This window comes from Leptonychotes weddellii, chromosome 11 (genome assembly GCF_054177405.1).
Source record: "Leptonychotes weddellii isolate Sample4059 chromosome 11, ASM5417740v2, whole genome shotgun sequence".
Lineage (NCBI taxonomy): Eukaryota > Metazoa > Chordata > Mammalia > Carnivora > Phocidae > Leptonychotes > Leptonychotes weddellii.
Genome location: NC_138379.1, coordinates 7,907,744 through 7,922,251, shown reverse-complemented (window position 1 = coordinate 7,922,251; position 14,508 = coordinate 7,907,744). Strand labels below are relative to the sequence as shown.

Sequence of the window (14,508 nt, the reverse complement as noted above, 5' to 3'; positions counted from 1 at the left end):
GACTCTGTAAAGCCACCGCTGGAGGTGTAGGGAAAGGTGTGGGTCTGGAACAGCCTCGTCCTGTGGTTAGCACTGGTCGCAGAGCCACGGAGGTGTTTTCTTTCTAATCTGTCCCGCCCTCTTCCGTCTTCTGCCAGGAACTCATTCCCCTTGAGGATCCTGAAAATAAAAGACTTGCCTAGGGTTGCGTGGTGAGGGGCCACGGGCGGGTAGGACCCGCGCCTGCCAAAAGGGACAAGTGTGAACGGCTAACCCCATTCCTGGTGTGAACACCAGCCCTGACCTCACTCTCCTGGCCTCCGGTGGAGCTCAGGCCGATGTGATTCCAGTGCTCCTGCTCTCCCAACGCTGCTCGGCTTCCTCAGACTCCGGCTCTCTGCCACCAAGACTTCTGTTCCAGTGCCTTCGCCACAGGGCGGGGCATTGAACCCTACAGGGGCTCAGGGCTACGAGGGAGCAGTGGTGAGGAAGGGGCGCTCCTAGAGCCTAGAGCTGACAGTGTGGGAAGCTTCCCTTCCGAAGGCTTCCGGGAGTCCTGACTGTTGTGTCCTGACCTTCCATGCCTTCTCTGTAAAAGTTCAGCCCACCCAGGACCTCACTCCTCTGGTCAGCGTTTCTCAAACTTTAGCCCGCATCAGCACACCTGGAGGGCTTGTTGAAGCACAGGGCTGGGCTCGACCCCCAGAGTTTCTGGTTCAGTACATCCGGGGTGACCCTGAGAACTTAGAGATCTAACAAGTTCCTGGGTGATGCTAAATGCTCCTGGTCAGGACGACGGTGCCTTCAAGGATTAACTCAGGAGGTCCGGGTGGTCCAAACCTGGCCCATTCCAGAGAAAGTTTTGGTCCTCGCCCGGCTCCTGGGAGATCACCCCTAAGCCCTTGGAATATCCTGCCTGATAAGAGTGTCTTTGCTTACCTGGGGGCCGTGGGCCTTGTGGTATCAGATTAGCCTCTGGAGGGGCTGGAGACTGAGTAGCTAAGGCCAGGCAAGTGGGTCAGCCAGGCTTACATGAACAATTTCCAGTAGAAACATTGGACACCAAGGCTCAGGTAAGCTTTGTGGTTGGCAATTCTTCGTGCATGTTGTCACACATGGAAGAATTAAGTGTTGTCCCCGTGACTCCACTGGGAGAGGATACTGGAAACTTGCACCTGGTCTCTCCTGGACTCTGCCTTATGTGCCATTAGCCTTTGCTGATTTTTTGTTTTTGTTTTTTTCCTAGAGAGGAGGAGAGAGAGCACGGCGGGGGGTGGGGGGGGGGAGGAAGGGAGTGAAAGAGAGAGAGAATCCTAAGGAGGCTTCACACCCAGTGCAGAGCCTGACACAGAGCTCGATTCAACAACCCTGAGATCATGACCTGAGTGGAAATCAAGAGTTGGATGCTTAACCAACTGAGCCACCCAGGCACCCCTCCTTTGCTGATTTTAATTCATATCCTTTTACTGTAATAAATTTTAACCGTGAGTGTAACAGCTTTTCTGAGTTCTGTGTGTCTCTCTAGCAAATCATTGAACCTAAGTGTAGTCTTGAGGACCCCCAATGAGAACCACACTTTGAGAACCACTACTCTATGCTGTGGGACTAACCTCGCTAAGATTTCTTTGCTTTAGGCTTTAGGGCCCCCTCACCAATGAGATGCCTTAGAACCCGGCCTGTGGGTCCCCTTTATGGAGTGCTTTGGCCTGGACCCCAGATGTCCCCTCTCCATAGTTCAGGGGTCAGGAGGTTGTGACCCCTGGGTGTTGCTTTGTAGGGTAACCCTGAATAGTCCTCCTGGGTCACTGGGCCTTAATCTCCCCATCTGTAAACGGGGCCTTGGAGCAGTTCTGCTCTCCCCGGGTCTAACAGGGCCCCAGAGCAGCCACATATGACAAAGCCGATAGAGAATATGCTGGGCTATGGGCACGGGCAATTCATTTCATCTGGCCTCCCTCCTGCCCATGAGAGCCCTACTCACCTGAGCCGGGGACCCTGGAGTGCTGGGGCCCACAGGTTTCAGGAGATCCAGCCACTCAGTGCTGCCCCTCCCGGGACCAGGCTCAGGGAAGTGGCCCGCGTTCCACAGTACTTGAGCCCTCCCATCCCATTCTGCCCTGGCCTAAGACCAGGCCCGGGATCCAACACAGGGAAAGAAGGCCCCAGAGCGCCCGCTAGTCATGTGGTTTTATTCACAGACTCAGCACTTGCTGAGGATAGAAGGAAAGAACATTTGGGGCCAGGCTGGGCCTGGACATAAGGGCGGCTGGGAGGCCATGCATGGGTTGGACGGGGAGCTCACAGGAGAGGACCCTTCGGCTGGGCCAGGCCTGTGTGGGGCAGGCTGGAGGCAGGCAGCATGCGGGAGGCCTGGCTAGGCCTGCACGGAGCAGATCTATCCAGGTGGTGGCCGTGAGCCAGGGAGGGAGGGAGGGACTGAGGGCTTCTCTGGGGCAGAGGGTATAGGTGTGGGGCCGGAGAGCAGGCAGCCCTGCCCCTCATTCCCAGGGAAACTACATAGTGGGACAGTCAGAACGCCTGGCGCCTGGTCCTGCTGCTGCCTTGGGGACTTGGTGTGTGACTGGCCTAGCTGGTCTCTTCTGGTGGCATTGTCCTGCTGATGCTTGGACATCTGCCTTGGGGACACTCTGGGGACATTTGTAGGGAGGCTGGACAACCCTGGAGAGTGTGCCTACGGCCCGGGGGTGGTGGGGGCTGTGCCTGCAGAGGGAGGGGATGCCCAGTCAGGGGGTGCTCCCTTGGAGCCAAGAGATCCGGGCCAGCCCCTGGGCCAGGGATGACTGAAATGTGAACCTTCTTTCTCCTGGCCCGGCCCGTTGCTGGTTCCCCACAGATTTCCTGCCTGAAGGCAAACAAGGGATCCAGAGCTTGGATCCGTCTCCCCGGCCTTCTTCCTGGTGAGGAGCCCATTCCCACCCAGCAGGGAGGGGAAAAACCAGTTCCCCAGGTTGGGTTTGTTCCCTGCCTGGGAAGAGCAAAGTTTGGCTGTCCAGGAAGGTGACCTAGGGGGCCCCCCCTCCTCCCCTGCCCCCCTCCCCCGGAAGCCTGGTGAAGACAGAGCAGGGCCCTGGGTCTGAGGTCACAGCCCCTGCCCGCGTCCTACCCGGCTCTCCCGGGGACTGGGGCGGCGGGATGCAGGTGAGCGGCCATCAGCATTGGCGGGAGGGGGTGCGGTGCACAGAGCCGGGGCGCTTGGGGATCTTGCGCCAGCGACGCTTGTCCCAGCGGCAAAGCAGTAACAGGCGGAAGGTGTCCCGGAAGGCTTTGTTGCAGAGAGCGTAGCACATGGGGTTGATGGTGCTGTTGACGTAGCACAGCCAGTAGCCCAGCTCCCACAGGGTCTCGGGGACACAGTTCTTGCAGAAAGTGGACACCAGCACCATGATGTTGTATGGCGTCCAGGTGAGGATGAAGGCCAGCAGAATGGCACTCAGGGTCCGCGCCGCCTTCTTCTCCTTGACCAGCGAGAAGGTCTTCCGCTTGGCCAGCTGATCCTTCCCTCGGGGCTTCTGGCCCTTGCCCGCTCGCTCACGCCCTTTCCGGGTTGGCCTCTTGACCGTGTTGGGGGAGCTCCGGGGGGGCTGCTTGGCGGGGGCCTGCGCCTCGGGGTCCACCATGGGCATCTTGATCACCACCTCGGAGCCAGGCTCCTCACCCTCCGAGGACGTGAGGGACTCCATGGAGCCTTCGTCCTCTTCCTCGTCTTCCTTCCAGCTGTAGGCCTGCAGCAGCCTGGGCGCCCGGCAGCAGCGGCAGCAGCGGCCCGGAGGGGTCTCCGGGGAGCCCTCAGTCCCCCGCTGGGACCGCTCGGAGCTGCTGCTGCTGCCGCCCCCCTTACCGGGTGTCTCGGAGCCCTGCAGGGCCGCCAGCTCCCGGGCCCGGTTCTCCGTCTCCCGGTAGATGCGCCAGTAGAGTGTGCACATGACCGTGACGGGGAGGTAGAAGGCGGCCATGGCCGTGCCGAAGGTGATGATGGGCTGGGACAGGAACTGGATGTAGCACTGGCCGGCCGGGACCGTCCGCTTCCCTACCAGGTACTGCCAGAAGAGGATGGCTGGGGCCCACAGGATGAAGGAGACCAGCCAGGCTAGGCCGATCATCAGCGCCGCCCGGCGGGGTGTGCGCTTGGCTCGATAACTCAGGGGCCGGGTCACGGAGAAGTAGCGGTCGAAACTGATGAGCAGCAGGTTCATGACGGAGGCGTTGCTCGCCACGTAGTCCAGCGCCAGCCAGAGGTCGCAGGCCAGTGTGCCCAGAGCCCAGTGGCCCATGAGCAGGTACGTGGTATAGAGGTTCATGGAGAAGGTACCGATGATGAGGTCAGCGCAGGCCAGGCTGAGCAGGAAGTAGTTGTTGACTGTCTTGAGCTCAGTGTTGACCTTGAAGGAGATGAGTACCAGCAGGTTGCCTGTCACCGTGGCCAGGGACAGGAGGCCTGTGGTGATCCCAATGAAGGCCACTTGCCAGGGCCCCTTTCCCGGGGCCAGGACGGTGATGTTGGGGCTGACGGCGGGTGGGGCCGAGGTATTCATGGTGGCGGGGTTGGGGGGGGCCGGCGGGGGCAGCCCCTTCCTCTAGTCACACTACAGGGCTTCCTCACGGGGGGGTCATCACCTGAAAAGAGAGGACATGGGCTTTGGCTGGGCCGCTGGTAGTCTATGATAGCTTGGGGTGCAAGGTGCTGGGGACACAGCCTCTGCCTTCTCAGGGCTTTAGGCCAGAGGCCACCCCTTCTCACCTGTGGCCACACACAGTCATCCAGAAGGCACTCTCCCAACCGTGACTGGATGTGCCAGCAGAACCGGGGGGAGGGGTTTGGAATCCAGAGATGGAGTCCTCCTTCCAGCTTCACCATTCAGACTCTGAGCCTCAATTTTCTCATTGGGAAATTGCTACTAATTCCTGTCTTGCTTAACTCATGTGGCAGGAGTCGGGAGACTCGCTTTGTATACAGTACTGCCAAATTTTCAAAGCACTTCACTCAATTTTATTAAAGCTCTCATTTACTAGGTAGTTACTACATGCCAGACACAGCCCTAAGCCCTTAATTGAATTATCTAATTTAACTGTCGTACATCTCTAAGAGAGAGGTCTCTTATGCTCCCCATTTCCCCGAGGCAGCCGTGACTCCAAACAACCACAAGACCCGGCGACAGAGGAAGTGGGTATGATTAGAACCCACATCTCTCTTTTACTTGGAGCATGTGGAGCAGGATTCTTCCATCAGATAAGGAGAGATGGGAAGGCCTGGGGAGGGCTCTAGAGAAGATAAGGGGGAGGTGTGTGTTGGTGTGTCCGCATGTTTCCCCGAGGGGGTATGCGTGAGTGCGTGTGCATGTGTGTGTGTGTGTTTGGGTGTGACACAGAGAGAAAGAGAGAGAGAATGAGAGAGGAGGTGGGCAGTGTTTGGAGCTGGATCAGACCCTCTAGGAGGGCAGCAGGGTAAGTTGCTCTGGGCCTGAATGCTTGCCTGGTGGTAGAAAGTCTGGGGTGATTGATGCCTGGCTGGCTCAGTTGGTTGAGTGTCTGCCTTCGGCTCAGGTCATGATCCCAGGGTCCTTGGATCGAGTCCAGCATTGGGCTCCCTGCTCAGTGGGGAACCTGCTTCTCCCTCTGCCTGCCACTCCCCCTACTCGTGCTCTCTCTCTCTCTGACAAATAAATAAATAAAATCTTAAAAAAGAAAAACAATTCTGGAGTGAAAGCAGGCAGCGGGGGTCTGGCCCCAGCTGAGGTGTGAGGGCCCCCTTCTGTCTCCCCACCCTGTTCCTGGGTCCAAGCTGAGTGGGGGCAGCATGGGGACAGGGAAGATTCCCCCACATTTTTCTCCAAACTGGAGTCCAGCCTAGGCGCTAAAGGTGGGTAAAGGGAAAAGCCGGGTCTCTTAGCCCCTACGGGCTGGGCAGGAGACCCCCACTGCTCAAAGCCACCGCTTTGCTCTTGTACCTTTCAACCGGTCCCTTCCTGTTCTGGGCCTCAGGCATCCATCTGTCCCTGGAAGAGCTGGGGTCTCCTCCCACCTGCTGCTATGGGTTTCAGGGGCTGCATCACTGGAAAAATTCCAAGGGAGAGACATTGGGCAAGGGCCCACCAGGCTCTGGTGTTCCTCAGGACCCGGTCTGTGACAGAGAGACTAGCGTGCTGTGTGCCTGTGAGGAGGTCGACATGACAGGGGGCCTCGGGGTGCATGGCTGTGACAGTCTGTGACCGAGGGTGTGTGGCTGAGGTCGTCTCTGCCGGTCATGGTGTCGGTGTGTGAGAGGGACCCTTAGGATGGCAGTCTGGAGTGTGACAGTGAAGGACCGTGGCTGTCAGCACATGCTTGTGTGTCTCGGGCGGTTTGCTCCTCAGGGGGACAGGGAACATCACGGTGGAAGGACCTGGATAGTCTGGGCCAGACTGGTTCCATCTGAATCCAGGCTGTACCCTTTACTGGCTATGTGATCCTTGCTGGTGGCGTAATTGCCATGTGCTTCAGTTTCCTCAGCTGAAAAACAAGAATGACACTAGTCCCGGGTGAATAAATCAAGGAATTGTTGTGTCTATATCCATGGGTCCATGGATATAGAGTGCCTGGGACAGGCCTGGCACCACACGGTGAGCGCTACGTTCCCGTTGATTCTTGGCATGTGTACCAGTGAGGGCTGCCTCCTGCAAGGGTCTGCTCCTTTTTCTTCCTTTCTTTCTTCTTTTTTTAAAAAAGATTTTATTTATTTACTTGCCAGAGAGAGAGCAAGAGAGAGAGCACAAGCAGGCGGATCGGTAGGCAGAGGGAGAAGCAGACTCCCTGCTGAGCAAAGAGCCCAATGAGGGGCTCGATCCCAAGATCCTGGGATCATGACCTGAGCTGAAGGCAGACGCTTAACTGACTGAGCCACCCAGGTGTCCCTTTTTTTTTTTTTTTTTAAGATTTGTTTATTTGAGACAGAGAGAGAGAGAGAGCGGAGGAGGGGGAGAAGGGGCAGAGGGAGAGGGAGAGAGAGAGAATCCCAGGCAGACCCCCCCGCCCCCCGTGAGTGCAGAGCCCAATGCAGGGCTCGATCCCAGGACCCTGAGGTCATGACCTGAGCTGAACTCAAGAGTCAGACGCTTAACCGACTGAGCCACACAGGCGCCCCAAGTGTCTGCTCATTTGATTAAAAAAATTTCTTGGGGCACCTGGCTGGCTCAGTTGGTGGGGCATGTGACTCTTGATCTTGGGGTCATGAGTTCAAGTCGTTGGGTGTAGAGATTACTTAAATAAATACTTAAAAGAAATTTCGAATACTATGACAATAGCAACTACTAATGATAGTGATCATTGTTATTCAGGGCTCCCTGAGTGACAGTCGCTGCTCAAAGTGCTCATGCGCACCTATTGCATTTAATCTTAACAGGGAAACCCGTTCGCTCTTCTCTCCATTTCACAGGTGAAAAACTGAGGTTGAGAAGAGCAAGAGAATTGGCACAAGATCACCCAGGTTAAGGTAGGAACCAAGATCTGAGAGCAAGCAGTTTGTTCCAATGAAACTTTATTTATAAAAACTGATGGCTGGCCTGGAGGCCATAGTTGGCCAATTTGAATTTTAGTTCTTAAATTGTATTTGTTTATTTGTATTTATTTTTTTAGTAATCTCTACAGCCAACGTGGGGCTTGAACTCACGACCCCGAGATCAAGAGTCGCGTGCTCTTCTGACTAAGCCAGCCCAGCACCCCGCCAATTTGAATTTTAAAAATACCATGCTAAAACATTATTTGTCTTGCTTACTGAGTTTTGTTGCATCCTCTTCCCATAGCCAAAGTCAGGTGCTAGGCTGGAGGCTGGCATCGGACTGGGCCCGCTGGGGCTTTCCCTGGGGAGGCACTGGTGGGTGCCGCCTCCCAAGACAGGGTTGCCCTGCACAACTCCCTTCCCTCTGATCTGAGCTCAGTGCTGTTTAGTGCCATTGCACAGACAGAACAACTGAGGCCCAGAGAAAAGGGGGGGAAGAAGGCATGGTGTACCCCCAAAGTCTCCTGGCTCCTCGCTCGGGTGCTGGCTCCCTTTCCCAACCCCTCAACTTCTGGTGCTTTGGGGCAGCTCTGTAGCCTCCAGTGGTTCCCTGGGCCAAGATGGGAAAAGACTGAGTCAAGAGACAGACAAGATGAGCTTGCTGACTTCAGAGGCCGCACCCTCGGCAGCTGCTGGGGCGTCCTGTCCGCCTGGGCGTGGTGCAGCGGTCAACGCTGGGCCAAGGTCCCCACTGTCAGATCTGGTCCCACATCACAGCTGGACTAGGCCTGGGCGGGGGGGCTGGGCGGGGTGAGGGAGACAGTTTTGCCTTGGGTGTAAAATCAGAGGTGCCCCCAAACTCAGGGTTCAAGAAAATGGATATTTTAATGCAATATTTAAAAAGTGGAAATTGATGGGGTGCCTGGCTGGCTCAGTCGAAGGACACGTGACTCTTGATCTTGGGGTCATGAGTTCGAGCCCCACGTTGGGTGTAGAGATTACTTAAAAAAAAAAAAAGGAAATTGATGCACAACCATCCATCATGAACAAAATTTTAAACAAAGGCAGGGTCCAACTCTGCACTTGCACAAACAATCCTATCACCCATGACTCACCCTGATCCTGGCCCTGGTTCCAATGAAACTTTATTTACAAAAACAGACGGCCCGCCTGTGGGCTGTCTAGTTTGCTGTTTGATTTTTTTTTTTTTGGCTAGTTGATTTTTTAAAATGTTACATTACAATATTATTTATCTTGAGTTTTTTGTGTGTCCTCCCTCAAAACTGTCTCTTTCTAGCGGTGTGATCATCAGCAATCATTTAACTTGTCCTTCCCTGGGCACCCTGTATCCGCCAGCTGATGGGGCTCACGGCATCCAAAGAGCCTCTCTGGACTTATTTCTGGGTCCTCAGTCCCATCCATAGCCCAGCCCCCTCTTGCTGTCCAGACCCCAGCACAGCCCCTCTCTGGGTTCCAGATTCCTCATTTGTTTTTTTTTAAGATTTTATTTATTTATTTAATTGACAGAGAGAGAGAGAGACAGCTAGAGAGGGAACACAAGCAGGGGGAGCGGGAGAGGGAGAAGCAGGCTTCCCGCCAAGCAGGGAGCCCGATGCGGGGCTCCATCCCAGCGCCCTGGGATCATGACCTGAGCCGAAGGCAGTCGCTTAACCAACTGAGCCACCCAGGTGCCTTTCTTTTTCTTTTCTTTTAAAAAATGTGTTTTTATTTATTATTATTATTATATATATATTTAAAGATTATTTATTTATTTGAGAGAGAGGGAGAGAACAAGTGGGGGGAGGAGCAGAGGGAGAGGGAGAAGCAGGCTCCCCACTGAGCAGGGAGCCTGATGTGGGGCTCGATCCCAGGACCCCAAGATCATGACCTGAGCCGAATACAGACGCTTAACCAACCGACTGAGCCACCCAGGTGCCCCAGCTTTGATGAGTTTTAAAAAGGCTTTCAGAATGGGGGGGGGCCTATGAGAAGTGATCCTTGGAGGTGAGGAGGCTGGCAGTCTTAATGGCTGGAAATCCCTCCCACTCACTCATTTTAATAGCCACACTGATAGCCACCATAATTAATTACCTCCTGCATGCCAGACTCTTGATGTATGATATCATTTCCTTTAATCCATAGGGCACCCCAATGGGGGTTCTTATCTCTATTTCACAGATGAAGACTGTTACACTGAAGTTCAACTTGCTGATGGTATCATGGGAAGTGGTGGGGCTGGGATTCTGCCCTGGGCCTGCGAGGTCCGAGACCTGTGTTCTTTCCACTTGGCAGACTCCTCTATACCCCACCTAGGAGCTGTAGGGGCTAAGGCCTCCTATCTGGGACAAAGGTGGGGAAAGAGAAGGGTAGTGGTTCTGGGGAACTGGTCCCCGATTCTTGCCACTCCCTGGATCATCTGAGCTCTTGGGATGCAGTCCAAGAACAGAGCCGTCAATAACTCTGCCTTTCCTCCCCAGTCAAAAGGAGGGGTCTTCCTCCAAACCTCTTTCAGACAGTGATTTGCTCAGGAGAACGTTCCTGGGGGCCTGCGCTGGTCCCTGCCGTGTGACCTTGGGCAAGTCACTGTCCCAACCTGGTAATTCTGTAGGATGATTGTGTGTGAGGGTATGTGCATTGCTGAGTGAGAATAAGAAATGGTGGGGGTGAGTCTGTAGCTTTGTGGAGATGGGGTGGGATGCATCCTCTGAGGGCGTCATGTCTGGGGTACCGGAAGGAGGCAAGGAGTCAGGGAGGTGCTTTTCTGCTCAGGACTGTGGCCTCCTGATGAAGGTTGTTGGGAGCTTTTAGTAATATTATTAAAATTATCATAGCAACTGGCATTTACTGACTGCTTACCATATACCAGACACGGCTCTAAGCATTCTATTCATGATTTAATTGACCTGTTACAACTCCTTGTGAAGCAGGTTTTATTATCCTCAATCTGCAAAAGGGGCAACTGAGGTTTTGAGACCTTAAGGACCTTAAATCCTTAATGCAGCCAGGATTTAGACCTCTCGGACCCCTGTCTACTCTAAACTCCTCTTGTGGGAATGGTGGGCCCCACAGGCTCCTCGCCCACCTTGACTGTCTTGGCCAACCCATAGTTTGAGGTTTGAGTCAGTGAGGAATCAGTCCTTCCTTTAGAATCTGGCCTCTGTGTGTGTGTGTGTGTATGTGTGTGTGACAGGGTCTGTTGTCGATCTGTGTGATGTATGATGACAGCACTGTGGAAGGGGGAGGTCTAGCCGCAGCTCTCTGAGAAGCAGGGTAGGGGCTGTGTCTGCCTCATTCGCTGCTTTATCCCAGTGCTTGGCACACGTAGTTGCTCAATAAATATTTGTGGAAGAAATACGTGAATATGTACATGGGGTCCTCCTGTTTGACTTCCGGTTCAGGGGCATGAGGTTGAATCCACAGGGGTCAGGCTCCAGAGCATGTGTCCACCCCCCCCCCCCCCCCCGTCTGACTCCTTGCAGTTCTTGCATCCCCTCACTTGCCAGGTCCCTGTCTCCTGGGTGAGGCCCTGTCTGACTTGAGAGCACAGGAGAAAAATGGCCAAGGCATCCTCACCTGTTAAATGGGCCAAGGAGCCCCTGACTCACCTGCCTCAGGGAAGCTGAATGAGGTGATAGGACAGGCACGGGTGTGGGATGGGGCCTGTCAGTGCTGGGGGAGGAAAAAGTCAGCCTGGGCTTAAAGAGTTAAGGGATGAGGTCAGAGCCTCTAGAACAGCAAGCCAGACTGTTGACCGCCAGAGCCTTGGACCAATCCCCAGGGGCTGGGGATCTGGCCGGCAAGAGGAAGGGGGAGGCTAGGAGCGATTGCTGGGGAGAGGGATTCCTGAACACTTGGGCTTCCTGAATCTTACCACTGGCCAAGTTGTGGAGAAGGGGAGACAGAGAATGAGGAGGTGCAGGGGAAGAGATTCAGGAGGGAGGAGCGAAGCCATCTTGTGATTCTGGGCCTGGAAGCTGGCAGAGCCCCGACTGGAAAGAAGGAGCAATACTGGGGAGAGGGAGATACGAGGTAGGGTCTGTGGGGCTGGGCTTCCGGGACTTCACATGTGCAGAGAGGAGGGCGTTCCTCTGGCCCGGTCTTCTGTCTGGTCCCTTCTGCTGGAGCCTTAATCCAGAAGCCAGCCTGTCAGAGGCAGCTCTCTCCCCCGGGTTAACTTTTCTCTAAAAGGAGCTCTTGACCCATTAAAGGTGCACAAAACTCCTACCTCCGATGCCTGGCCTTGGGAATGAGGGGGTAAACACGTGCAATTTTTCATATTTTCAGGCCCCACAGTCACGATGGGGAGAGCCGAGTGGCCCTGGGGAGAGCAGCAGCCTTCAGTTAAATGCTCATAAATGTGCTGCCGAGCCGGAAGAGGAGCGTCAGCCCTAGAACCACTGCCAAATGCACTCACGGCTGATGGACTTTAACCAGTTGCCCGAGTTCAGCTGAACCATGCCTGAGCCAGGTGGTCAGCAGGCTGGGCCCTAGACCTCACTCGGCCAGGTGGTATCAGCAGTGCCTTGCCCCTCATCCACCTCTCCACTTGCCCCCTGTTCTTCCATCCTTGAGTTCTCCTCCCCATTTCCTTTCTTCTCCCTCCCTCCCTCCCCCATCCTTCTAGGCATCACCATGGCATCACAGCGGAGCAGAAACCCAGCGAGATATTCACCCACCTCTCCCCGCCCGCCCTCCCCCTCCCCTCCAGAGCCCAAGCTCCCTGCTGCTCCCCCACCCCGACATCTTGCTCAAGGAGGTGGGAGTGCAATGCTGCCCTGAGGCTGAGGGGAACGGGGTCCTAGCCCAGGAGGACCCCTCCATGTCCCTTCTGGGACCACGAGCACATCCCTTCACCTTTCTCAGCCTCCGTCTCTCCAACCGGTCAATGGGCTGACGTGACCTCAGCCTAACCCCTTCTTGGCACTCTGGACTCCTCTTTGCACTTGGGGATCAGTTTTCAGACCTCTAGGCCTCAGCCTGGGAGACAAGAGTCGCATCTTCCGCAGCCCCGTTTCGCCATCCCCTCCCCTGCCTTCTGTATCACAGGAGCGATCATGGCGTGCCCAGTGGCTGAGGTCAGGGGGCAGAGAACTAACTCTTATCTGACAGCTCAGTGAGCAGCTGATTACTCAGGGATAGGAGACTGTCCAGCTGTAGGAGACAGTCTGACTCCTTCTGGCCACTTGGGAGGGGTGGTGGGTGGGTCGTGGTGGTTGGGCCAGCCTGGATGGAGCTGTGTAGGTATGTTTTGTGGCAAGCAGTGAACCCCTCTCGCTAGCACCGATAACCCCTAAACAGCACTTGTCTGAATGACCCAGTGAGAGCTGACCACCCCCTTCCCAGCTGGCGAGTCTGCAGGAATCAGAGCTGGTGGCCTCCAGCCCATCCCTACCTACACTGTGGAGTCTGGGGGGTACTGGGATGGGTAACCCGCGTGGGTGCCCATTAGTACCCATGCATTACCAGGACACAGGACTGAGACCTGCTCTGTGGGAGCCCAAGACACCGTGGACATAGGGAGGGCCCTCTGGGCCCTTGCACACATCAGGGCCACGTTCCCTGGCTGGTGTGGCCTCCCATGTGCCCATTTGTTCCCGGAGAGCCCTGGGGCTCTTGGCCTGGTCTCCTGCTGGCTTCTGGTCTAACACCCACCTTGGCATCCAGCTTGTCCGTCTGGCCAGCAACCTGGTTCAGTCCATCTTGGGGGGCCTGAAGGTGGATGGGGGTGGTGGGAGTCAGGGTTCCCTGAGGGAGAAGAGGAGGAGGTTCTGGGACTGGCACCCCAATGTCGGGGGGGCAACCTCCCACGGGATGCTGGTGGCCAAGGCTGCCCTCTGGCCCCCTGTCCTTTGCACTCTGTCCCTGGGATTCTGGGTCCTCTGCCTGCTACGTGGCGGCTTAATCCCTCTGGGCTCCAGGTCCAGTTTCATGAGGGGGGGTCTCCATCTCCTCTGCCAGCTGAACCCCAGAAAAACATCAGGTGTATCTGCTCAAAGCCACGAGACTGGGTGTTTGGAGCAGCCACTGTCCAATGCTACAGAGCCCCCCTGGCCTCCAGACCCCTCCTTGGCCCCCTCCTCTCTCTGGAGTTCGTCCCCATTTCCTGCTAGTCCTGGTCTCTGCTTTGCTCCCAGGACCCTGCTTTTCCCGCCCCCACCTTGATGGAGCCCCTCCCAAGCCCACCCAAATGTACTCACCATGGGACTGGAGAAGGGTCTGTAGGGTCCTCAGCCCCACTGCCTCCCCGGGGGCCGGCGCCGTCTCCAGGGACCCAAACACCTGGCTCCCGGGGGGAGCTGCGCCCTGTGCTGGCAGCCGGAGAGGCACAACCACTGATTGGCATGTCCCACCCCCTGGCACGCCAGCCTGGGGGGGGGGGAGGGAGGAGAGGAAAGAGAGGGAGGGAGGAAAGGGAGAAAAGGAAGGGAGGGGGAGCTGGAGGGAAGCCTCAGGCAGCGGCTGGGGTCGGACTAGGTCCTGGAGCATGCCCCCCTCCTCCACTAGGGCACCTAATTCGAGCCCCGAGAGGGAGGAGGTAGGACATGGGGAAAACGAGCCCAGGAAGGCTAAAAGTCCGGAACGGGAGAGAAGGCGGATACAGGGAGACAAACACTCACACCCACTGCACACAGACTCAGCGGCACACACACACACACACACACCCCCTCACAAAGGCACACTGTTTCCCGGGGCTCCTTCCCCCACCCAACCTTAGAGCCCCCAATCTGTGCACACCATGCCCCAACACACGCACCCCGGCGTTCACATGCCTGTTTCCCTCATACACGCCCTGCCCCTGCACACGCCCACGCGCCCACCCACCCACCCAGCCCCACACCCTGCTCTTCCTCCCTGCTGCGAAGGAGCTAGATTCCTTCTGTTTGGAAATGACACATTGGGCCTCACGTGAGAGGCGCCAACTTGGAACAGACCCAGAGGGCTGGCGCACCCGCCCCAGGGGCTGGGCAGACGTGCCCGCGTGCTGGGCTGCGTGCTCTTGCGTCCCTCCATGCTGCAGAGCCCGGGTGTGAGGCTAT

The 14,508-nt window shown here is 56.3% G+C and overlaps 1 protein-coding gene across 3 annotated transcripts; it reads right to left on the bottom strand.

Annotated features, from left to right (window-relative positions):
* Nucleotides 1-2,149: 2,149 nt before the first annotated feature.
* Nucleotides 2,150-14,268, bottom strand: CHRM1 (cholinergic receptor muscarinic 1). 3 transcript variants are annotated; one of them, XM_031024817.2, is made up of 3 exons: nt 13,669-14,268; nt 13,124-13,216; nt 2,150-4,614 (listed from the first exon to the last, which is right to left on the bottom strand). In XM_031024817.2, the coding sequence occupies exon 3, from the start codon at nt 4,530-4,532 to the stop codon at nt 3,150-3,152; it is 1,383 nt and encodes a 460-aa protein (XP_030880677.1). In that variant the 5' UTR covers nt 4,533-4,614; nt 13,124-13,216; nt 13,669-14,268; the 3' UTR covers nt 2,150-3,149. The 3 variants fall into 3 exon arrangements, with proteins under 3 accessions (XP_030880677.1, XP_030880678.1, XP_006730424.1); XM_031024818.2 differs by having other exon boundaries at nt 13,124-13,180; XM_006730361.3 differs by lacking the exon at nt 13,124-13,216.
* Between the last annotated feature and the right edge of the window lie 240 nt (nt 14,269-14,508).

Coding starts and splice junctions, on each gene's coding strand:
- CHRM1 (XM_031024817.2), bottom strand. CDS start 4,532: ATGAATACCTCGGCCCCACCCGCCGTCAGCCCCAACATCACCGTCCTG.